This window comes from Mytilus californianus, unplaced genomic scaffold (assembly GCF_021869535.1).
Source record: "Mytilus californianus isolate M0D057914Y unplaced genomic scaffold, xbMytCali1.0.p SCAF_3, whole genome shotgun sequence".
In the NCBI taxonomy this organism is placed as follows: domain Eukaryota; kingdom Metazoa; phylum Mollusca; class Bivalvia; order Mytilida; family Mytilidae; genus Mytilus; species Mytilus californianus.
Genome location: NW_026262679.1, coordinates 122,243,526 through 122,270,196, shown reverse-complemented (window position 1 = coordinate 122,270,196; position 26,671 = coordinate 122,243,526). Strand labels below are relative to the sequence as shown.

The window sequence follows — 26,671 nt, the reverse complement described above, 5'->3', positions numbered from 1 at the left end:
ATAAGTGTTTTGTATTTACTATTTATTTGTTCATGCACAATTACCACCTAATATCCAGAAAACAAAACATGTGGTATTGTTCAAATAACACACTTATAATTGGAATGACAAATTCATTTGAAAACATTGTGTTTTCTAAGTGGTCTGGCTGATAAGCTGATTTTAAATCCATCTTCATTTTGATGCTATTTCTTGGGGATAACTGTAGGACTGTATTAATGGGGAATGATATTCTGGAAATTGTTTTTTTCATTTTTTTGTAAATTTTTTGAAGAACTTCGTGATAGGTTTATTTGTTATTCTGTATAAATCACTTTTCAGAAAGCTATATATATAAATATATATATTTCTTATATGGGTGAAGCAAACTCCTTTAAAAACTTAGCTCATATTGTCCATTAATAAATAAATTGATTAAATTCTTGGTGTACTTTGATATGCTGAATCTGTCCAAATCAGGGTCCAAAAAATGAATATATGGGGTTCTTTGATATGCTGAATCAAACCTTGTATTTAGATTATGGATTTTTAGGACCCTATCAAATTGATCCACATTGAGGTCCAAAGCATCCAAAATTAAACTTTTTGTTTGATTTCATCAAAAATTAAATTCTTGGTGTTCTATGATATGCTGAATCTAACCATGTATTAGATTTTGGATATTGGACCAAAATAGGTAAAAGTCCAATTTCAAAATTTTCAGTTCTTTGACCACATTTATTTTATGTAAGAAACCTATGATGTGTCAAATATTTAATCACAGTCCAAATTCAGAGCTGTATCAAGCTTGAATGTAGTGTCCATACTTGTCCTAACTGTTCAGGGTTCGACTTCTGCGGTCGTATCAAGCTACGGTCGGGGGGGGGGGGGGGGGGGGGGGGGGGGGCATTTTATTATCCTTAAAAAGATATTAAGAGTTGATGGTAGATCTTCATTAGTTTCAGTCGCCTGCAATATGCATGAAATAATTGCATAGTGAACTTTAAGAAAGCAAAAATCAATCAATCAGTAGTGTTGGTAACATTTTGTCTAGATTCATCAGATTATTAACTGACATATGTACAGAGACATATATTATTACAGATCATATGTTAACCTCTACTTGGTCTGGGGGACTTTTTGTAATGTTGGGTTACTGTTTCATGAACATTTGCCTCAAATCTTCTTTAGTTTATATTCTAGCAATAAGTGGCTTTATGCCCAAGAAAAGACAAATAATCTGAAGACCTGAATTAAGATGACATATAAATCTTGTGAATTCAAGAAGACCTGAGTTGAGATGACACATAAATCTTATGAATTCAAGAAGACCTGAATTAAGATGACATATGACATATAAATCTTATGAATTCAAGAAGACCTGAATTAAGATGACATATAAATCTTAGGAATTCAAGAAGACCTGAATTAAGATGACACATAAATCTTGTGTATTCAAGAAGACCTGAATTAAGATGACACATAAAACTTATGAGTTCAAGAAGACCTGAATTAAGATGACATATAAAACTTGTGAATTCAAGAAGACTTGAATTAAGATGACATATAAATCTTAGGAATTCAAGAAGACCTGAATTAAGATGACACATAAATCTTGTGAATTCAAGAAGACCTGAATTAAGATGACACATAAATCTTGTGAATTCAAGAAGACCTGAATTAGGATGACACATAAATCTTGTGAATTCAAGAAGACCTGAATTAAGATGACACAAAAAACTTATGCATTCAAGAAGACCTGAATTAAGATGACATATAAAACTTATGAATTCAAGAAGACCTGAATTAAGATGACATATAAATCTTGTGAATTCAAGAAGTCAATGTGTATTGACAAGATAACTCAAAATTGGTTTTATACAGAAATATTTTATTTTCTATTTCATATGAAATAATGATTGTGCTTTACAGCATCATGTATAACAAAAATTCATTTATCCTGATATATAGTCTGTGTTGCACAATACTTTTACCCAGACTTTCTTTAGACAGAACGTCTATGCAGTGTTATTCAATTTTTTCAACCTAATTTAATTAATAGTTATTCAAACCTCTTTACACAATACAGTACTAATAATTTATAAATAAATTTGACTGGTTACTGAAAGAGCCAATCAGTTTTCTTGGAAAAATATCTATTAACATTTGATCACATGCAAAAAATTAATCTCAGCATTGTGATGTCTGCTTGGCACATATTTTTACAAAATTTGGAAAAAATAGGGGGTGCTGATAAGTAAAACATGTATTCAGATTTACTTAAAAAATCAAGCAGGAACATCTTTAACATTCATTTGTTTTCAATTTAAAAGGCTCTCACAAACATGTGAAAACGTTGAGCCTAAATACCAACCTTTATTTCACATGATGCTTAAAATTATCTTATTTCTTTAAGAATATATCATCTTCTGCTAGACCCTATCTGTTCTAACCTTTGTATTTATTTACATTGTATATCAGATTTATCAAAATAAAATAGTGCTATAACTAGAAATTTAATGATCTATCTATTGACCTTACATAATTATTAGTATGTAGTAAATAGTATCTAAGAGAATGTTGGTTTATAAGTTATAAGGTAAGTCAATCATAGTAATAATTGAAGAAACATATCATTTATTAGTGTATTGTGCACAATTTTTTGTTTACACTGTAGAGAATTAGAAGAAAAAACAAAACACATCCCTGATGCAAAAAAAAAAACAAGTAAAAATTTATTATTGCTGCTTAACGATAATAAAGCAAATCTACCTACATTAAATAAACAAACCACTAATTACCTACAGATGATAGTACTAAACCTTAACAGAAACTTAATTTTCATATTTGCATGTGTCAACCTATTAGTAAATATGATACAAAATATTTCCAAATAATGCATAAAAATAAAAAGGAATAGGTTATATCAATAAACAACATATGTGTTAGCTTGAAAAACAACTGTCTCAAAATGTGTAGCCATTCAATAAAAAAATTCTGAATTGCATGTTTATTACTGAATGCAAAAATTTGAAAATGTGTCCACCTAAAACTTAAGTCCACATTTCAATTATTTGATGGAGACAGTATTGATAAATAAAGAGGATGGTTTATATAGACATGAAAAATTGCAATATCTGTTATTGAAATTTTGTGTCAATACTAATTGAAATATGAGGTAATTTACATACTGTTTAACAGTAGCAAATAATCATTAAACAAATGCAATTATATTGTGATGAAAACATCTAAACTGACATGCAATCAAACAAATATAAAACAAAAATATGTTACAAGTCTTAAATAAGATTCAGTAATTCAAAAAATTCAATCAAAGCTGTGTTATGTAAAATTTATCTAGTGATAGTAAATGTTTACACAATGCAAGGGTTTTAAACGAATGTAGTCGTCACCTACATGTTTAGTACAATACAGCAATATGTGAACATATGGAATTATGTCACTCCTATAGCACCTAGCAAATTAAACCAGATACCAAAGTTGTACACCCATTCTCATTCTGTACCATTCTCTCTCTCTCTCTCTCTGTTTCTCTCTCTCTATCACAATAAAACTTTGATACCTTCAACACTATTACTCTTCTAATTCAATTTTTAAACCAGCTAAGACAAAATATGAGGTAAATCTCTGTATGAAACCCCGGTTTTATACTAAGCTGAAAAAATTCTTAGTATTTATAAGAAATACATTTTTTTAATCAATGATCTATGTCTGCTTTTAGTTCATACAGAAATATCACAGAAGTTCCTATTTCATTACATTTTAACATTATTTGTACTTCCGAATATTTTTTTTAATATACAAATCTAATTTTTATTTATGGTAAAATAGAAAGCAGTTGTCCCTCTATTTTGAATATCACTCAAGCTTCTAATCAACATGGATAATGATTTAATCTGTTCATGATCTTGTGAATGTTTTAAGTCTGTATCATTCTACTCATCTCATGCAAGCTATAACAATGACTAACAATAAACTGAGAAAACTTAAGATATTGTGTGCTATCCATCTTCTTTTGGAGGCGTAAACCAGCCTATAATAATAAAAATTAAAAAACTCATATTAGTATTTTAAATCTTTGTATCAACTTATTTATGTATTTATAAATGTTTTAATAAACACATGTATTTGTTAGGACATTTATCATATAATTAAGGAGTACTCAGTACTGGTCATTGAGTATTTCACAAGTTAAAATAAGTAGTTAGAACTGTAACGGTAAATCAATGTTTTATTATGTTTTATTTGACGCTTGCTTTCTGACAGTCCAGTCCGGTTATTTCTGCTTCGATATGGCCAAACATACAGAAGAAAGTCTACTATGCAGGACGACTTGCTGCCTGATAAAAGTAGAGATGGTACAACCAGATCATCTTCTGATAGAGATTTACATGACACTTTCTCACTATATACAAACTGTAGTTCAGTGATTGTCGTTGTTTCATGTCCATCATATTTGTTTTTCGTAAATTGTTTTGTTATAATTAGGCCATTAGTTTTCTCATATGTTCATGTTTCATATTTTTCATGCCAGGGCCTTTTATAGATGACCATACAGTATGGGTTTTTTTCATTGTTGAAGGCCATACGGTTGCCTATAATTGCTTACATCCACTTCATTTGAACTTTGGTGGATAGTTGTCTCATTGGCAATCATAAGACATCTCCTTATTTTTATATTTTCATGGATGAGTACATTGATTATGTTGAATACAAGTTGGTACAAGAACAAGACACAATGTCGAAGAAGATAAAAGAAAAAGTTTCCATCAAGTTCAAACATGAACAAAACAGAATCCAGTTCAGGTTTAATTAGGAAACTGAAATATAAATAGCTATTGATGAGAAGTAGTAAATCTCATAACATGAACCAGTGTGTTCCATCCATGCACCTTTATCATCCTATGTATGAAATAACTTCAAAATTATTTTTTTTAATTGAATTAATTTTTTATAGATTCCTTACCATTTTTTTCATGTATCTGAACTAAAGATTTGAAAGACTGTTGGGCTCTTGCAAGACTGTATTGGTTCTGAAAGAAAGGAAAGGAAAATAAAATGTCTAATTCACCATCACCAATTTTGTTCTAATGATCATTTTACTTTACTGTGTCATTCCTATGACTTGGTGTTATGAGGAAATATCTTAAGCTATTCCTGTAATCAAGTGGCAACACAAGTCATAATATTTTCAATTTCATACTGGTAAAAGTGTTTTAATATGGCTGAAAATTGTTTTTCTTTTGTAATTAGTCACGTAATTATTTTGTGTTTTATGATTAAATGTCTAAAATCATGTAGTTTTAAAGGGGCAAATTTGCACACATGAATATTGCCTAGAAAAGAAAACCATATGTTGGACTTGTGAAAAGTCTTTATTTTTTCTACATCATTAAATTAAGTTAAATTTTTTTAAATCAAAATTGCTGAATAAGGTATGAAAAAATGAAGTGAATCATTTGAACTTGGATCAATAGTCTTCTGTCAGGTGTGAACACAGCTTAAAGTGATCAGATATCATGAGGAGGCTCTTTCAGATAATACAAAAATGAGATACAGTTTTACCAATAGAAAACACCCAAAAATGCAATTTCTGACAAAAGGGTGTTGGAAATGCATGATCTTTATAAATTTCGGCTGAATTATCGATTTGTATTTCACTGATTTCTATTTAAAATTGGACATGACTGACCAATGTGACCATTGCCAGGTCGTTGTATTCAACAGATGCATTAAAGTTAAACTTTTAAGAAAACCAAGGTGAGTCAATCTCCTGGAGACCAAGTTTATCAATTACTTATTTCAAGGTGTTTTACCAAACAATCATGGTTTTCTTTACAAATTAAAAACTGATCCTCATGAAATTCTTCAATGTATAAAAAGTAAATTAATATGTCTATATAAATATTTTTCAAATAACAACATTATAACATTTCTAACCTTGGGTGCTCCAAACTGAATTCGAGCTTTCCCTTTGACAAGTGTGGCTGATATCTGTAGTATGACAGATTCTATATTGTAGGCACTACTCCAACCCTGTAATAATTGTTTCAAAACAATTTATCATCTTTATGCAAACACTTCATAATAAATAATTTTTACATTATACACAAACCTGATATTCTCTTTTGCTTTTATGATATTACAAGCCAAGCAAATGGCTGGCAAATAGTGGGGAAATAATTTATTACTAAAGTCGTGGGGAAAAGCAATAGTTTATTGGTGTAAATTAATACGTTTAAGTATTAAATTTCCTAGTTTATGAAATATAAAACCCACAAGAAATTATAAGCTTTTGATGACAATACTATTATAGTCATTGTTGTTGTTAAATATGAACAGCTAACTCCCACAGCAGTAAAACCTTTTCCATACTGAATAAAATGCTTCGCTGGGGCGCAGCTTGATACGACCGCAGAGGTCGAACCCTGACATTTGGGGCAAGTATGGACACAACATTCAAGCTTGATACAGCTCTGAATTTGGATTGTTATTAAATATTTGACACAGCATAGGTTTTTGACACAGAAAGAATGTGGTCTAAGATCTTGATTTTTTTTTAATTTACCTATTATGGTCCAATGTCCAAAATCAAAATACATGGTTAGATTCAGCATATCAAAGAACCCCATAAATTCATTTTTTGTTAAAATCAAACAAAGTTTAATTTTGGACCCCAACTTGGACAAACTTGAAAACTGGGCCCATAATCAAAAATCTAAACACATGTTTAGATTCAGCATATCAAAGAACCCCAAGAATTCAATTTTTGCTAAAATCAAACTAAGTTTAATTTTGGACCCTTTGGACCTTAATGTAGACCAATTTAAAAAACGGGACTTAAAATTAAAAATCTAAATACACGGTTAGATTTGGAATATCAAAGAACCCCAATAATTCAATTTTTTGATGAAATCAATCAAAGTTTAATTTTGGACCCTTTTGACCTCAATATGAACCAATTTGATAGTGGGGCCTACAAATAAAAAATCTAAATACATGGTTAGATTCAGCATATCAAAGAATCTCATATATTCAATTTTTGTTGAAATCAAACAAAGTTTAATTTTGGACCCCAATTTGGACCAACTTGAAAACTGGGCCCATAATCAAAAATCTAAATACATGTTTAGATTCAGCATATCAAAGAACCCCATATATTCAATTTTTGTTGAAATCGAACAAAGTTTAAATACTGGACCCTATCTTGGACCAACTTGAAAACTGGGCCCATAATCAAAAATCTAAACACATGTTTAGATTCAACATATCAAAGAACCCCTAGAATTCAATTTTTATTAAAATCAAACTAAGTTTAATTTTGGACCCTTTGGACCTTAATGTAGACCAATTTAAAAAACAGGACCCAAAATTAAAAATATAAATACACAGTTAGATTTGGAATATCAAAGAACCCCAAAAATTCAATTTTAGATGAAATCAAACAAAGTTTAATTTTGGACCCTTTTGACCTCAATATGAACCAATTTCATAACGGGGTCCACAAATAAAAAATCTAAATACATGGTTAGATTCAGCATATCAAAGAACCCCATATATTCAATTTTTGTTGAAATCAAACAAAGTTTAATTTTGGACCCTAATTAGGACCAACTTGAAAACTGGGCCAAAAATCAAAAATCTAAATACATGTTTAGATTCAGCATATCAAAGAACCTCATATATTCAATTTTTGCTAAAATCAAACAAAGTTTAATTTTGGACCCTTTGGACCTTAATGTAGACCAATTTAAAAAACGGGACTTAAAATTAAAAATCTAAATACACGGTTAGATTTGGAATATCAAAGAACCCCAATAATTCAATTTTTTGATGAAATCAATCAAAGTTTAATTTTGGACCCTTTTGACCTCAATATGAACCAATTTGATAGTGGGGCCTACAAATAAAAAATCTAAATACATGGTTAGATTCAGCATATCAAAGAACCTCATATATTCAATTTTTGTTGAAATCAAACAAAGTTTAATTTTGGACCCCAATTTGGACCAACTTGAAAACTGGGCCCATAATCAAAAATCTAAATACATGTTTAGATTCAGCATATCAAAGAACCCCATATATTCAATTTTTGTTGAAATCGAACAAAGTTTAAATACTGGACCCTATCTTGGACCAACTTGAAAACTGGGCCCATAATCAAAAATCTAAACACATGTTTAGATTCAACATATCAAAGAACCCCTAGAATTCAATTTTTATTAAAATCAAACTAAGTTTAATTTTGGACCCTTTGGACCTTAATGTAGACCAATTTAAAAAACAGGACCCAAAATTAAAAATCTAAATACACTGTTAGATTCGGCATAACAAATAAATAAATGTGATCAAAGATTTTACAAATCTAATGCGCCATACTGTGCAATTAAAGATTACTTCTTGAAATTTTTCAATATTTGAAATTTGAAAAAAAAAAAATATTTGAAGAATAATTCTTTTTTATTTCTGAAATCTGAAATGAGAAAAAATTGACCCCCGACAATTTCTTTTTATCCCCCCCCCCTTTTTTCCCCCAAAAAATTCTTTCCCTCAAGATATGGTCATAATCTCAATTCAAATTTCCAATGGAGTTGGCAACCATAATTACCCATTTAAATTTACCATAGTGCTAACTTAATCTATTTTATAATAGAATTAAAAATATAGTGTCAAATCTTTCATATGGAATTTTTTGTAAAAAAAAAAGATGCAACATTTGCAGATATTTTTACTGGTCTTCCTTTATAAATATGCATTTCTTTAAACATAATTTAAAAGCAGTGTAAGGGAAGTAACCAAAACGTTGTATTTGGATTACCTCCCTTACACTGTTTTAAATTATCTTTATTGTTCATTAACCATTACTTTATACATAATTTAAAAGCAGTGTAAGGGAGATAATTTCAATGATGTATTTGATTTATCTCCCTTACACTGCTTTAAATTATGTTTTGTACTAAAGTATTTGTCCATTAACCAGGACAACCTTGTTTTTCCCCCTTTTTTGCCCCTAATTCCTAAACGGTTTGAGCCATAACCCCCCAAAGCAAATCCTAACCATCCCTTTGTGGTATGGAAACTTGTAGTATAATTTCAGAGAGATCCATACACCGTTCCACAGTTATTGTCTGGAAACTAGAAAATGCTTATTTTTGGCCCCTTTTTGGCCCCTAATTCCTTAACTGTTGGTACCATAACCCCCAAAATCAATCCCAACCTTCCTTTTGTGGTATTCAACCTTATGGTAAAATTTCAAAAAGATCCATTCACTTAAACTAAAGTTAGAGTGCGAAAACCAATGTGTCTTCGGACGACGACGCCGGACGACGACGACGCCGACGACGCCAACGTCATACCAATATACGACCACAAAATTTTTTTGCGGTCGTATAATAATATTGGTTATGGCATGAAAATTGTATCAAGTAGAATATTAAATTGCAGTATTTTGCAAGTGCAATTGATACTAGAAGAGGGATAGTATTAACAAATATTGGTTCAATAACCCTTTTATTGTATGGAAAAACTTACAAAAATAAAATCATGTGCAGCGAACTTCAACATCCCCTTTTGCAGTGATACTGCAAATAATGGTTGCTAATGTTTGGTTATGTTTTACAGGGGTTACTGCTATAAACAATAATGTCCTATATTTTTTCTTTTCAATATGATTTGAACACTTTTTTTTATTTTATGGGAATATAATTTTAATTATATGCACATATTGATTTTTTTTTGGACATGTCTGATAAATCCAGTGTTTTATTGGTGTAAGTGCCTATGCATCATATACCTGTCTATTGAGAAGATCCATACATATATTGCTCAACCACCAAGGACATTGATTGATTGATAGATTGGTGTTTAATGCCATTCTCAGCATTTTTGTGCTATTTTGTGGCAGTCAATTTTAATTAAAGGAGGCTGGAGTGCACTGAGAGAACCACCAACCTTGTATATAAAAGCTGACAATCCTAGTCAATTAAGATTGAGGTCAATTGCAAATGCCACCAAGGACATAACCACCTTGTACTACAGGGGTAACAAGTCTTTCAAAGGGTGGCTCACACGGGAAATTATCATACCTGTCTAGTAAGAAGCTCCATACATATTGCTTCATTACCGAAGACATAATCACCTTGTTATACAGGGGTAACAACTCTTACAAATGGTGGCTCACACAGGAAATTATCATACCTGTCTAGTGAGAAGCTCCATACATATTGCTCCACCACCGAGGACATAACCACCTTGTAATACAGGGGTAACAACTCTTACAAAGGGTGGCTCACAGGGAAAATTATCCTGAAAAAAAGAAAAAAAGATTAAAACCTCAAGTTACCATTGGACATTAGGCAAGTAACAATCAATAAATCAAAACTAAAATAATCATTCTTTTAATACCATATTCTGTGATACTAGTTTGTGGAGGTATAAGTAATAGAAACGGTTGTGTTTTTAAGTTGGATTCCATCTGTTTTAACTTTTTGTTTTGTGTAATTGTACCCATATTAAACATACTGTTTGTGTCTATCTATAAAAGATAATACTTTATAAGTGCCAACTATTTTGAGCAATTACTATAATACATGTACTGTATTCAAACTAAATTTGTTTGTTAGAGCTAATTTCCTTATGCTTGTAGAATAAGACTTTGGTTGCCTTGCTTGCTTTGTTTGTATAGATGTCTGCTCAAGCATTGTAATTAAGATTATCTTCAAACAATAGAAATTGGTGGAGTTAAACCTGTATACTTTTATATTTAGATTCCTCACCTCCAGGAAATCAACCAATCAAATTGAAGTATAATGTATACAGGTTTAACTCCACCCATTTGTATTGTTTGAAGATAATCTTAATTACAATGCTTGAGCAAACATTAATACAAACAAAGCAAGCAAGCCAACCAAAGTCTCAATCTACAAGCATTAGGGAATTAGCTCTAAAAATTGACAATATACAGGTTTTTCACATATTCTAAATATGCACTGAATTCAGGATCCTTTTTATCTGCTTTTAAGTCTCAATACTTACTTTATAAGTAAAGTTTAATAATATATGATCTCTTCCCATTTTTTCCTTATAACTTTCAAGATCTCCATGAAGTGTGCTATCAGGATCAACCCTGTTGTAAATATATAAAACTTTATGACAAATTCAAAGATTTATTTATTAAAAATAGATACATTCAATGACTATTATTTTCACTGATTTTTAAAACTTTTAAAAACAAAACCTAAAAAAAATAGAATGAAATATCTAGAGATTTAATATTATTAAATTCTTTAAAATTATTAAATAAAAGAACAGAGTTCCAATGTCCCCAGCATTGCACATATTCTATCTATCCAAGGTACAAGGGCAATAACTAAAAAAAGTACTAGTTTTTTAGTTCTTTAAAACTTTTAATATCTTATTAAAAAATGAAGGCTTTAGAGCAAATGCAATATGATTTCCAATATAATTAATATTTCCAAGGGGCACAACTCATTAAAAATATTTGATCAGCATTCATTTTCAAAAATGTCAAAGACAACCGTGATATAAACCTCAGATATAAGTTTCATAAAATTCTGGCAATAATTGTACACATATAAACGTTGACGATGCAATTTGCCATATAATCAATATTTCCAAAGGGGATAACTCTTTAGAAGTTATTGATTGTCACTGATTTTCAAACTTGTCAAAGACATTGCAAATATAAACCTATGATTTAAGTTTCATAAAACTCTAGCAAGAAGCGTACAAATGAGAGCTCTAACAATGCACATTTCCATATATTTGTTGTTTCCAAGGGACATAACTCTTTTAAAAATAATTGATCGGCACTGATTTCCTAACTCGTCCAAGACATTGCTGAAATAAACCTATGATATGTTTTATAAAAATCTGGCAAGAATTGAACACATGAGAGTGTTAACAATGCAATTTTCCATATAATTAAAGTTTCCAAGGGGCACAACTCTTTTAAAAATAAATGATTAGCACTGATTTTCGAATTTGTCCAAGACATTGCTGATATAAACCTATGATATAAGTTTTATAAAAATCAGCCAAGAATTGTACATGTTAGAGCTAACAAGAATGGAAGAACGGATGGACAGACGGACGGACGACCAGTGTTTCTATGTCACCCGCAACGCATTGCACTGGGACAAAAAAAAACATGGACTTTTTTAAAAGAGAGTCATATTAGAATAATAAGGTTACCAATTCCTTCGTCAATAAAATTGTTTTTTAACCAGTATGAAAATATACGATTGAACAGTTGTTGTTAAACCAGATAAAACAAATTAATGTCAATTCATCAAAGTTTTACTTACTTTCTTAATTTAATACTCCATTCATAGAGGCTGTCATTGACTAGATCTACTGAATAAATACCTGTTAAAAGAATTAAATTTTAATGTTTTATATTTTTTAAATTAAAACATCAGAAAAAGACACCATACAACATATCACATTTAAGCTGCTGACCTGATATGAAGAACTGGAAAAAAGTGTGACAAAAATATTAAGTTCATTCATCATATTAAAAATTTAAAGTATTGGCAAACAGGAAGAAGGTGTCTGACAGTTCTGAAACACAAAACACGAGCTATTGACCAAACATCAAGCCATTTTGTACAATAGTACCCAAGAAAATATTTGTTAGACAAATGGAGAGACAAGGTAATTGCAAATATGAGACAGTGCAGATATCTATTTTCCCTTTAAAGGCAAAGTATACCTAATTGTGTGGTATTTATTATTGAATATTTGTATGCATATGATATAAATATAGAAAAAATGATATATGCAGTAAACTAAAAATTTGTGAAATATGTTGTATAGAATGTATGAGAGAAGGGAAAAATGTGCTTTTTTCAAAAATCTACCCACAGAATTTGTTGAAAAATGATATAGTATTGCTGTAAACATTTACCTTTTTTATAACTATCAGACCTATATATATCTCTCAGTTCTTTCATAAGTCTGTCTGTAGCTAAAACAGAACCACTGACTGATCCCTGAAAATAGTAAAGCAACTAATGGTTAAACAGAACAAAACTAGACATCATTGAGATGGGAGCCATCTCTGTAGGCCCCACTGTGAATAACTTGTGGTAAAAAATTTGTATCTTTACCATAGAACATGGGGTTGTCAACTGAAACCAAAGTTTTTTACTTCGACCTTTGACCTAGGAAGTTGTATATACATTATGACACACCCTCTGGTGGCAGTTAATATACATGTCAAGTATAAACTTTGAAATCATAACGTTCTCAAGATATAGAGCGGACACGATCTTTACCATAGGACATGGGGTTGTCAATTGAAACCAGTTTTTTACCTTGACCTTTGACCTAGGAAGTTGTACATACATTATGACTGGTTAATATACATGTCAAGTATAAACTTTGAAATCATAACGGTTCTCAAGATATGGAGAGGACAAGATCTTTACCATAGGACATGGGGTTGTCAACTGAAACCAAAGTTTTTTACCTTGATCTTTGACCTAGGAAGTTGTACAAACATTATGACACACCCTCTGGTGTTAGTTAATATACATGTCAAGTATAAAGTATGAAATTATAACATTTCTCTAGATAAAGAGCGGACACAATTTGTTACAGATGGATCAACGGACAGACAGATGGACGGACAGACTGATCACTATAGGGCGACACACCATTCCACGGGGCCCTAACAAGTGAAACTGCGAGCTACTGCTCACTGATGATACCCCATTCGGCAACTGGATAATTTTAATAGTGTAAAAATATGTAAGTGTTAGGTAAACAGGAAGTTGTTGAGTGATGAATATGAAAAAGCACCACACTGTATAGCTGACTTATATAAACCCTGAAACCAAATTTCAGAAATCCTTATGATGTAGTTCCTGAGAAAGATGCGATGAAAAATATTCATGGGACTGATGGACAGACTGACAGACAGATAGAGGTAAAACAGTATACCCCCACTTTTTTAAAGCAGGGGTATAACAAATATAAAATAAATGAAGAATGTGTCCATCAATTTTCAATTTACAAAGGACTAACATGAGAAGGGTGAAAGTAAAGCTATCCAAATTCGAATTTGATTAATAACTTCTGGTTGAGGCAAACAAAAGTTAGAGTGGAAACGGCAAATTTAGCAATTTTCTAATTTATAACTTGACAACAGTGAAATTGACACAATCCAAATTCGAACAGGATTTCAATTTCATCTTTTTTTTTAATTTTCATCTTTATAATTTTTTCATTCAAGTTTTACGTTTTTGAGGCCAAAAGAATCATTTAAGCATGGTGTGGTGATCTCCTGTTGCATTCCATGTATTTCATGGATTGGAGCAAATACAAACACAGTTATGCAGAAGAAGGTTTATAAATACATGATACAAAATCCCTAAACCTAAGTGCTGTTACAGCTGTTAGACTTTAACAGTGACCTTTTTCATCCTACTTACTTTTAGGAATCCCAAATGTGTTAGTATCCCAGAAAGGGGGACATTTTACAGGGTTTCTGCTAGGACTTTGAGGGCTTAAGTCACTTTTGGGCAAGATAAAACTCAACCTAGTTTTGTGTACCAGCTAGGGATCAAGGACATATATTACTAGCTATGCATATACCTAAGTCCTTCAAGGACTAGGATCTTTGAAGACCTTAGGCATGGTTCAAATGTTTGCAGTTACTGCATGATTTGACTGATGTAATGCTTAAATATGAAGATTAGAACAGGGATCTGGAAATCTAGTTCACAATTTCACTTGTTATTTTCAGGGGACATTCCTGATCAACAAAAGTTGGGTGCCTCTTTTTAAAACCACAGCATAATTGAACTTGTAATGACTATTTCACTGCAAAATCATTATTCTTGTTAATACATTTAAATCGATATTTGGAATTCATTTCTTTAAAGTTGGAAACAAGGATTTGTATCAATCCTTATTGGAACGATTCTTATGACTAAATTGAAAATTAATCGAGAAAAGATCACGTTTACTTTCAATTTTTTCAACCAAATAAAAAGGGGAAGTGACAAGTGGATAATAAATTCAGAATGAATCCGGATTCATCTACGGATTAGTTCGTGTTTAACAAAAGGCAGGAAATTATCATTTTTTTAAAATTAAGTTGATTTGTAAGAAATATATATTTGTCTCTTTCGTTTAATTTGATACTACATGATTTTGTATTTTATGTTTAAGTGTCTATATATTTATATGAATACTTTCACACATGCGCAGTACATATTAAAGGAAGCAACTGTTTGACTCGTGAAATGAAATGACGTTTTGAATAAAATTCCATCTTTTTAATCGAAATTGTCGTAAGGTTTTGATGAAAAATTATATCAAATATGACGAAAATATGTTCATATGCAAAACTACGACAAACGAACTGCAAAATATGATTGTTGGAAAATAAAGCGCCAACTGTCTGGGGGCAAACAATCTTGTTCAAATGACGAAGCTACGATAAACGAACTGCAAATTGTGGTCGTTTGACAAATATTCAAATGCAGACTGACTGATTTTACTGGGATTAATAATTATGATGGTCAATTATGAGGTTTATTAATAATTAACAGATATGTGACCCATCTGATGGCAATCAGTGGATTACCTGTAATCACAACTTTTAACACCTGTTTGTAAACGTTAATTAACTTAAGGGTCATAAACTTGTCAGAAATATGAAGACAGGTAGAATTATAGTATTTTCATGCGGAAATATTTTTACACTTTCCAAATTTAAGTGACGAAATTGATTTGAAATACTGTCGTCATTTTGAAAACAGTTTTGTAAATGACGAGCGCTAGCAAAATCACTTTTTTAAAAGTGTTCAAATATCAAAAATTATCCATTTTTCAGAAACAAGCACATTTATCAAAAATATGATTGCATATGAAGAAGAGCAATATTTTATTTTCTGTGTTAGAAATCTCGATTTTATAGTGCTACAAAACTCTAAAAATGATTAAAAAGACTGGTTTATGGTAATGTGTTGTTTTACTCATAACTAAAGTGTCGTTTTTACTCATATACTCATATACAAAATATTCTAATACAATCTCAAATATGCTTGACATAAAAATCAAAGTGCTTGTGAGCACTGAAGGGTAAAGATTGCTTTCATTTTGCAATTTTGTGAATTTAAAATGAGACACTGAATGGTATTTCACTGGACGTTAAGCAACCAACAATCAATCATTGAATGGTATTTAGCTAAATTTTAGTTGGAGTTATCTTTCTTTGTTCATGATTGTACATTTCTAGTTAAACCTATTTTGATCACACATTCATACATGTAAATTTTAATAAAGAAAATTCTTCTTTATAAGTATGATTATTTAAATACACATCATATTGTAACTTGAATATCTAAGTATAGCATATCATTAATAAATTGCTTGACATTGACTGGATATGATCTAAAGACTCCACTATTTTGGTTGAACTATGAAAGGTAGTGATAAACCTTAAAAATTTATAGAGCTTATATGCAGTCATGTACTGACACAAAATAAGCTACATGAAAACATAAAGACAGAAACTATCTTTAAAAACAATAATTGTCAGACTTAATATTGTCAAGTTAACATAATTATTTTTTTCTTTGATCAATGCTGCCTGAGCACTTTTTGTTTTGAGGTTAAAAAAATATTCCTATCAAAGAATCTATGTAACTATCTTTTAGTGCAAACTCTATAAATATTACTACTTATAAATTGGAGTTTTTTCTATTTGTAAGACACTGGACTCATTTGCAAACATAAATTATTTGTCATCATGACACATGTAATAATGGATGGTCACATGGCACATGTAAATACTGTATACTTCTCAAAGGTCAAACTTTGTTTGTCTGAACTTTTGATTACCTGTAAATAATCTTTTCGTTGATTCTGCTTTAACTTCTCTAGGATGACAATGTTCTCTGTATCAATACCATCAACATTTTCTTTAAATTTACTCTCACTTCAAAAAATATAAAATTAGCACTATGAAGATAATTCACAAAGCATCAATTAGATCTATGAAAATTTATGAAAAATCAAACATGAGAATTATAGCCTGAATTTTTACAGACAAATATTTTGATTCACCTGGCTGAACACTATTAAATTGTACTGATATAAATTTTCAATCATGATTTCATTATTACACAAACAACAATTTGAATCTTTCTATCAAAAAAAGTTTTAAGACTTTTCTTAAAAGAACATTAGCTACAAATCAAACAAATAGACTGTTAACACAGTGAAATGTCTTGCCTGTTGGCAGAAAATTCAGAAAAGACAATCTGATGGACAGCAACATTACTATTACTAAATAATTCAAAGTCGCTGGACCATGAACTAAGGGGCAGGGCCTGGAAATGGTAAACAAACTTAGATGTACTGATAGTAATGCAACTTAATAGAAAATATCATTGTCTATCATAAGTAGTTCCTATCAAACTAACTTGAACTTAATATTGAAATTTAGTAATTAATTGAAAGTCATTGGAACAAAACCTACGGGGACAGGGACTTGCAATAGTCATCAAACTGATATGTAATCCACTTTTTTACAAAATATCATTGATCTATCACAAGTAGTTCCTATCAAATTGACTTAAGCAAAAAACCTAACATTAAAAATTGCTAATTAATTCAAAGTCACTGGAACATGACCTAGAGGGCAGGGCCTCCAAATAGTCCTGAAACTGATATGTACTTATAGTAATGCAACTTTATAAAAAATATCATTGATCTAACACAAGTTGTTCCTTTCAAACTGACTGAGGCAGAAAACTTAACTATTGTTGAAGCCAGGAAAGCAACACCTATATCTTTTGTCGTCACATGAATTGAAACATGATGTTTTTTTCAAACATCTATAACAGCTGAAGTTATAAAAAAAATTTCCCTATTAGCAGTCAGTTTTGTTCAAAATAAGCTAAATAAATGGGGAATGTGTCCATGGGACACAGATGATGCCCCCACTTGCATATCATATGAAATTATAAAGGGATATAACTGAAGAACAATAAAAGTGACGCTACCAAAATTTGTACTTGATCTGAGTTTTGAGGTAATAAGTATTGTGTATAAGTCTCATAACATTTGGTTGCGGCTAACTTAAGTTAGAGAACAGAAACGAAAAATTCAGCAATGTAAACAGGCATAACTCTAGAACGGTAAAAGTGACATCAAAATTCAAACTTTATCTGTATTTTGTGGTAATAAAGTTAGAGAACGGAAGCCAACTTTGGGACGTACAGACGGACAAGGACAAAACTTAATGCCCCCTCCGCTACAGCGGGGGCATAATTAGATGGCATCTAGTCTAAAATATGCACAAAATGTTGATACATTATAATTAATCCATGCATTGTTTATTGTTTCTTTTGGACTTTTTATAACTTGAATATACGTTTTAGTGTATTTTAAATCAAATATTTGTGTCAAATCAGTGAACATGAATTTGACAGCTAATGCCCCTTTAAGTCATTCTTACTGATGTGTGTCATCTTCCATTGCCATAAAATCTTCATCATCATCTTCATCTGAACTTTCATGTGCCTTTACTACCACAGGTTCCTGCAAAATATGATTATGTGTGTGTGTGCCATATAATTTATACATTTACATCAGTTACTGGGTAATCTTAATAGAAAGAACTTTGAAAAATTTTTACTTCAAAGGAATTTTCCAACAACATTTAACATTTTAAAATGCAGAAAACCATGAAAATCTTTTAAATGAAATGCCAATATAATTTTTTCTGTAGGATAGGTTTTAGCATTTTTGGGCAGAAGCCTGTAGTTCAGTGGTTGTCATTGGTACATGTCTGTCATATTTGTTTTTCATAAATTGTTTTGTTATAAATTAGGCTGTTAGTTTTATCAATTGATTTGTTTCATATTTTTTATGTCGGGGCCTTTTATAGCCGACTATACAGTATGGGTTTTCTCATTGTTGAAGGCTGTAGGGTTGCCTATAATTGCTTACATCCACTTCATTTGAACTTTGGAGGATGGTTGTCTCATTGGCAATAATCATACCACATCTCCTTATTTTTATAAAGTAAATCTTTTATTATCTGCAAAAGACATATCATGGGTATACGTAATAATGACAATAACTATTCTGAGACTGGTCAACCAAGCATACCTGAAGACATATCATGAGTAACCCGGACTAACCTTTTCTAAGACTGGTCCACCAAGCATACCAAGAGAATCAGGCAATGGAATATGATGTACTGTACATAGTTCCTGTATCAGTATCTTCACCTGATTTATTATCTGAAATGTTTGACAATATATTTAATATTAAAGAATGGCTGCGTAGAATTGTAATTTCATTCTTTTGGGAGAAATAAACTGTTAACACAGAAATATGTCTCGCATTTTTGTTATTTTGATAGTAAAATGCAAATGTTGAAATTAAAATAGCAATACTTTAACATGTAAGTTATGCAAAATATTCAGTCAATGAACCAGGACTGAAGGTACAGGCCAAACAATCTCCATGGAAATGAGATGTGCCAATGCTAGTACAATTGAATACCAAATATCATTGACCTACCAATATTGGTTCCCCATAAACTGACCTAATCAAAAACTAATACATTGTTGACTACTTCACCAACACCTGAAACAGCATACTTATGTCATGCTTTTTTACATGTATACCATCAATCCAAACCACAAAGATAAATGCAACCTTTCACATGTTTCAATGATGTTCTCCCAAGGGCCTTATTGCACCATGGTGCTATATTTTTTTATCATGGTTCCATCTGAAAACAAAACACCATCTGAAAAAGATTCATAAATAAATTGTATTATAAATGTAATAAGGTCCTAATGTACCTGAAACTTTCAGACTTACTCCATAATTATTGGATGTTGTTTCACTTATGCTTTCAATTGTTGAGCTGATATTCTGATCTTCATCTTCACTGAACCATATAGGAGGTGACTGTGGATAAGACTCCTAAAAAAATACTGCATACATAAAATATAACCAAAATACAACATGGGATTCTGATCACAGTAAAAATTGTCAGTTACTCTACATTGTACAGTTCGAGTTTCTTTGTCTTTAACCATCATTGGACAGACAATACTTCATTCAATCAGGACAATATAACTTACATATTTACATCATGTGTACATGTAGCATACAGGCTGACCCCAGATGCATCTTCTTGATATACCAGCATTGTAAGGTAACTGTCAAAACTCCTTAACTACTCTTATCTAAATCGACATCACCACTACTTGTATTGCATATATGTACACAAATCAGAACCTGTTAGTAATAGCATATGTATATGCTAAAGAGATCAGAAACAGAAGATAATACATAATAAGTGCATTATACATGTACTGCTATTTTCAGTTTTGAAATTCACTTGATCTGTGTATCCTGCACATTTACAAATGTGCATGTTAGGGCAGTGGATATAGTTTCAAGATAGATAACTATTAATACATGTATGAGTGTTCATCTTGTTACACATTGACTTCTTATTCACAGAATCTAAACAAAGGATTTACCATTTGAAAAATAGAACATTGCACAAAATACTGATCATCATTACCTATTGAATGAGTTACAAAAGCATAAGGGTTTTGTTGTTTACAAATGAAACATAAATCAAATCTGTGTATTTTGTCAGAGTTGTCTACATTTGCACTAAATTTTGATGGTGGTAGGAGACATTTAAATATTTTGCTATAAAAAACAGAAAACCAAAAATTTTAATTTAAAGCCTCCTTTTTGATAATTATATAAGTTAAATAAAAGTTAATGAAAAGGCGATCTTCTTCAGACTTTGTTACAAATCCTCTAGAAGAAAAGTGTTCACAAAACATATTCAGACAGTACGCTATGCATATGAATGTTTACCAAGACTTATATTACTTCTGAATCCTACGGGGATTTCTCTTTCTGAAACTGATAAGAAGCTTGTTTGGTTGCAAATTTAAAGATTGGCCTTGCATAAAACTATACACCTGTATGCTCTAAAACTGAGCATCAATAGAGGATTGGTTTTTAGTCTGGTGAACAAGCATTCTAAGAGTATTGCATGGCAATACATAGTCCCCTACCGGCTAAAAATTAATTGTACTGGAACAAAATGCTAACTTGATCTATAACTTGTCATGGTGTAAACTATATAACAAATATCAAGTCAATATCTTCAAGCATGACGAAAAAAAGTGCAGAAAACTGATTATTTGAGTGAATTTTCAAAGTCCAAGGACCATAACTCTGCACAAAATCATCAGACCGGAACAAAATTTGAACTTGATTTGTAACTTGTCATGATAAAACAATATACCAAATTTCAAATCAATATCTTCAAGCATGAAGAAAATAAAATGCTCCGCAGGGCGCAGCTTGATACGACCGCAGAGGTTGAACCCTGAACAGTTGGGGCAAGTATGGACACAACATTCAAGCTTGATACAGCTCTGAATTTGGATTGTGATTAAATATTTGACACAGCATAGGTTTCTGACACAGAATGAATGTGGTCTAAGAACTTAAAAATTTTAAATTGGACATTCACCTATTATGGTCCAATATCCAAAATCTAAATACATGGTTAGATTCAGCATATCAAAGAACCCCAAGAATTCAATTTTTGATGAAATCAAACAAAGTTTAATTTTGGACCCTTTTGACCTCAATGTGGACAAAGTTGATAACGGGGCCCAAAAATCAAAAATCTAAATACATGGTTAAATTCAGCATATCAAAGAACCCCATATATTCAATTTTTGTTGAAATCAAACAAAGTTTAATTTTGGACCCCGATTTGGACCAACTTGAAAACTGGGCCCATAATCAAAAATCTAAATACATGTTTAGATTCAGCATATCAAAGAACCCTAAAAATTCAGTTTTTGTTAAAATCAAACTAAGTTTAATTTTGGACCCTTTGGACCTTAATGTAGACCAATTTGAAAACGGAACCAAAAATTAAGAATCTAAATACACGGTTAGATTCGGCATATCAAAGAACCCCAATAATTCAATTTTTGATGAAATCAAACAAAGTTAAATTTTGGACCCTTTGGACCTCAATGTGGACCAATTTAAAAACGGGGCCCAAAAACCCAAAAACCTTATACACGGTTAGATTCAGCATATTAAAGAACCCCAAGAATTCAAGAATAAAACCCCATGGAAATTGATCAAGAAATAAGCAATTTATACGAAGTATCTTCTTTTGCACAATACTGTGCAATTGAATATTTCTTGCTATTGCGCAATACTGTACAATTGACAATTTCTTGCTATTGCGCAATATTGTGCTATTGGATATTTCTTACTATTGCGCAATACTGTGCAATTGAAGATTTCTTGCTATTGCGCAATACTGTGCAATTGAAGATTTCTTGCTATTGTGCAATACTGTGCAATTGAAAATTTCTTGCTATTGCACAATACTTATTATATAATAATTTACACATCCTGTTTGGTGTGTATCTCCTACCATAACATTATTATTTGCTTTTAAATATTAATCAGAAATAACCAACTTAAAATGGAAAATTTTAAAAGAAAAAAAAAAGGAAAAAAAGAAAAAAAAGTAAAAAAAAATCCCCCCCCCCAAATTTTTTGAACCCCCTTATGATTCATCACCCCCAAACTCAATCCCAGCCTTCCCTTTGTGGTATGGTACCTTGCAGTACAATTTCAGAGAGATCCATACACTTGAACACAAGTTATTGTCTGGAAACTAGAAAAATGCTTATTTTTGGCCCCTTTTTGGCCCCCAATTCCTAAACGTTTCGGGCAATTACCCCCAAACTCAATTCCAGCTTTCCCTTTGTGATATGGAACCTTGTAGTACAATTTCAGAAATATCCAAACACTTACACACAAGTTATTGTCATGAAACTAGAAAAATGCTTGTTTTTTGCCCCTTTTTTGGCCCCTAATTCCTAAAATTTTGAGGCAATTACCCCCAAAATCAATTACAGCCTTCCCTTTGTGATATGGAACCTTGTGGTACAATGTCAGAGAGATCCATACACTTACACACAAGTTATTGTCTGGAAGTTACAAAAATGCTTATTTTTGGCCCCTAATTCCTTAACTGTTGGTACCATAACCCCCAAAATCAATCCCAACCTTCCTTTCTTGGTATTGAACCTTATGGTAAAATTTCATGGAGATCCATTCACTTAAACTAAAGTTAGAGTGCGAAAACCAATGTGTCTTCGGACGACGCCGGACGACGCCAGATGACGACGCCGGACGACGCCAGATGACGACGCCAACGTCATACCATTATACGACCAAAAAATTTTTAATTTTTGCGGTCGTATAAAAAGTGTGGAAAACTGATTTGCCGTACTGACAGAAGGAGACAGACGGATGAAGTGCAAACCTAAAGTCCCCTTCGACTTCGTCGGAAGGGGACTAATAAGCACTACCATGCTAAAAATAGCTTCAACAACATGACAGAAAATGTCTTTTTTTCAGTTTTTATTTTATTCTCTCTCCCTAGAACATCACAGAGAAGCAAATAATGTACAGCAAATTAATATCTGATTACCAAATAGGAGCATACAATTTCCGGCAAATTTGTATACCTGATCACTGAAAAGTATATATAGTGATAAGTAAATGAAACATGCACCAATAACCTTTAAGAGCCATCCAGTAGCAACTGTGTCATATAGAATTTAACAAAATGTCTATTAATTTGTGTTGAATACATATTTTTCACTTTTGAACCCGTTATTCTTCTATAAGCTGAGTCATTCATGAGTCTGTAGTTCTTACCAAAGGAATACAGATTTCACATTTTTTCTGTCATTGTTGGCTACTTCTGATCCATGATTATCGTAAATTTCAATGAGAAAGGAGAAAATTTTTTTAAAAAAAAAGCAACAATCTCCTTATTTTCATATTCATTTTAACATCTGATTTGGAATGGAATGTGTTTTCAATGCAATCAGCATCAAACATTAACATGATTCTGTCCTGATATGAATATAATATTTACCACTGGCCACCCATCAAGCATCATTATTAAATCATAGACAAGTGTAGGTACATGTACCACACGTCCTGCTCTTAATTGACAATTTTTCCAGAGATCTAAAGTCAACAGCAAAATTCCTTAATGAACAATAAGCAGTGAAGATATAAAAACAAACAACTACATGTATCATTGACAAATGGAAAAAACGTTGGTCACTCAAAGTCTGAGTAAAGCATATAAAAAAGCTTTAATATTTATAACTGATATCATTACTGCTCTGAAAAATTGAAATTGCATATTTCAAATGAAATACGACACAAGAATGTGTCCATAGTACATGCATGCCCCACTCGCACCATCATTTTCTATGTTCAGTGGACCGTGAAATTGGGGTCAAAACTCTAATTTGGCTTTAAAATTAGAAAGATCATATCATAGGGAACATGTGTACTAAGTTTCCAGTTGATTGGACTTCAACTTCATCAAAAACTACCTTAACCAAAAACCTTAACCTGAAGCAGGACAGACGGACAAACCAACAGACGCAGAGACCGAAAAAAACATAATGCCCCTAGGTGGGGCATAAAAAAAACATCCCCTGGTAGATCACAAATGGATCTGGAGTTTCTACTTTGCTGTCAACAGGAGATCAGAGAAAAGGCTGATGTGTGTACTGATTGTTATAATCAAGCTCAGCTCTCGATTTGTTTCTTACTTGAAACATGTCAAATTACCATGCTGCTGGATTAGATTTTTAAGTCCTCAACCCTACCCCCTTAATGTTGATCCTTGGAATGACAAATGGTATATTACATTCTAATATCACGTTCTTCAAACCCATGGTAAAATATGAATATATTGTATGTCAGCTGATCGGCAATGTCATGATTTGTTAAGGCTGTTCTGATCATACTCCAATGTCATATGCTTTTATATGAATGAGCCACCTGATGTCAATCAGTGTAAATGACTTCATTGAACAATGAAGATGACTTAGAATATAAGTATTTTACAGGAAAATGCACTGTGGTGAAACTTAAAGTCATCAAAACAAGGAAACATAAACAAACGATGATAAAATTTGTTAAAAGCCATTTTTTTAACATTTAAGTAAGATTATCATTTAAATTCATCCAAACCTATCCAAGTATGTTATTGTAAATAGTTTAAGCATGTCACTAGTTCAGTTTTCTCCATTCTTTTACGTCAATATTTATAGTGTGTTTAATTACGGCAACAGCAAATCTTTGCCTTTACCTAGAGCGCTTCGATCCAAAAGTATTGCCGTAATTGTCCTATTAGAATAGAAATAATTCATGTGGGCTTGAATTATTTCTTAAATATTCAATACAAGCATAGGCCATAGCAGTACTTTAATGACTTAACTAATATTGCGTAGCAATTACTCATGTTACTTGTCTTAGAAAATTTATGACAGGATATACAATTTTCAACATTAATAATAATGGCATCATAAAATATTGTTTGACACTAAGGAAATTGAAACAAGGAAGTTAATGGTCAGCATCCAAAACAAAACATCCTTTGTTTACGTTTTCATTGTGGCAAAAATTAGTACCTTTAGAGTTTACATTCAAAATAAAATAGTTTCGTACCGTTATATTAGCATTTATTCGATGTTTGCTTCCGCTATCATCAATAAAAACGCAATTTATTTCGTCTACTGAAGCTGACAAAATTCTAAAAGATCTGTCACTTTCTTTAGGGAAGGCTCTTTCGAGAAGTTTTATGTCTTGTTTAAGTTTGGTTAGGCATGCCATTCTGTATGTCAAAATGAAAGCACATCACAATACATTCAAAAATGGAAACTTTGTGTTGAAAAGTTTAAACAGACAGTCACAGCATGGTAAATGTACAGCAAAAGAGTTTTCGACTGTCAATCTATGGCGCAGGCTGAAGTGCGCATGTCCTTGAAATTTTAGCTATGACAATGACGGAATGAATGTGTAAAGAATCCGAACTGAAGAAAATGATTTACTCTTTTTAGGGTAACTACTCATTCATTCAGGACATTTAGAAAAAGAAAGAAGTCATAACCGTATATTACACAGTGGCGGATCCAAAAGGGGGGGGGGGGGGGGCTTCCGGGGGTTGGAACCCCCTTTTTTGACGATCAATGCATTTGAAACGGGACATATATATATAGTTGGAACCCCCCTTTATCCTGGGTAGGGACCCCCCCCCCCCCTTTTTTTTATAAATGGCTGGATCCGCCCCTGTTACATATAGGCGGAGCAGGCGTTTACCTCCTCCAACTTTCTGATAAAATACAAAGATTAATTAAAACAATGAACGTGAAGTTGACAATCCGTCTGTGCTATAGTATCATGGCAAATGCTAGTCTATTCGTTCTGCGATTACTATAACCAGAGACATATCTCTGCTATAGCACCTATATGGTAATAGATATTTGCAAATATATAGTAAGACTTACTATACAAATCCTTGATTTAAAGTAAAATTTCTTTATTCAATTAATTTTACTAATCTTCCCACTTTTTAACGTTTTCTTGTTATTATATCTACAAAATTTAACAATAAACAGTAAAAGATTAAGAAATTTTACTATAAATGAATTTGTAAAGAAAATTTAAAAGGGGCCACGGTCCATTCCCCGAGTGCCTGTGTCTGTGATTGGATTTAAACTGTTACTGA

The 26,671-nt window shown here is 31.6% G+C and overlaps 1 protein-coding gene across 1 annotated transcript; it reads right to left on the bottom strand.

Annotated features, from left to right (window-relative positions):
• Positions 1–1,849: 1,849 nt before the first annotated feature.
• Positions 1,850–25,927, bottom strand: LOC127736051 (ubiquitin-conjugating enzyme E2 Q2-like). Its single transcript, XM_052246550.1, has 12 exons — positions 25,612–25,927; positions 19,876–19,980; positions 19,185–19,286; positions 18,497–18,579; positions 16,876–16,972; positions 12,929–13,013; positions 12,327–12,387; positions 11,035–11,125; positions 10,198–10,305; positions 5,941–6,036; positions 4,967–5,033; positions 1,850–4,033 (listed from the first exon to the last, which is right to left on the bottom strand). The coding sequence occupies exons 1-12, from the start codon at positions 25,774–25,776 to the stop codon at positions 4,002–4,004; spliced, it is 1,092 nt and encodes a 363-aa protein (XP_052102510.1). The 5' UTR covers positions 25,777–25,927; the 3' UTR covers positions 1,850–4,001.
• Positions 25,928–26,671: the final 744 nt, after the last annotated feature.

Coding starts and splice junctions, on each gene's coding strand:
- LOC127736051 (XM_052246550.1), bottom strand. CDS start 25,776: ATGGCATGCCTAACCAAACTTAAACAAGACATAAAACTTCTCGAAAGA. Junction 12,388..12,928: donor GTCTGATAGTTATAAAAAAG/GTAAATGTTTAC, acceptor TTCTTTTAACAG/GTATTTATTCAGTAGATCTA. Junction 5,034..5,940: donor TTCAGTTTGGAGCACCCAAG/GTTAGAAATGTT, acceptor CCTTTCTTTCAG/AACCAATACAGTCTTGCAAG.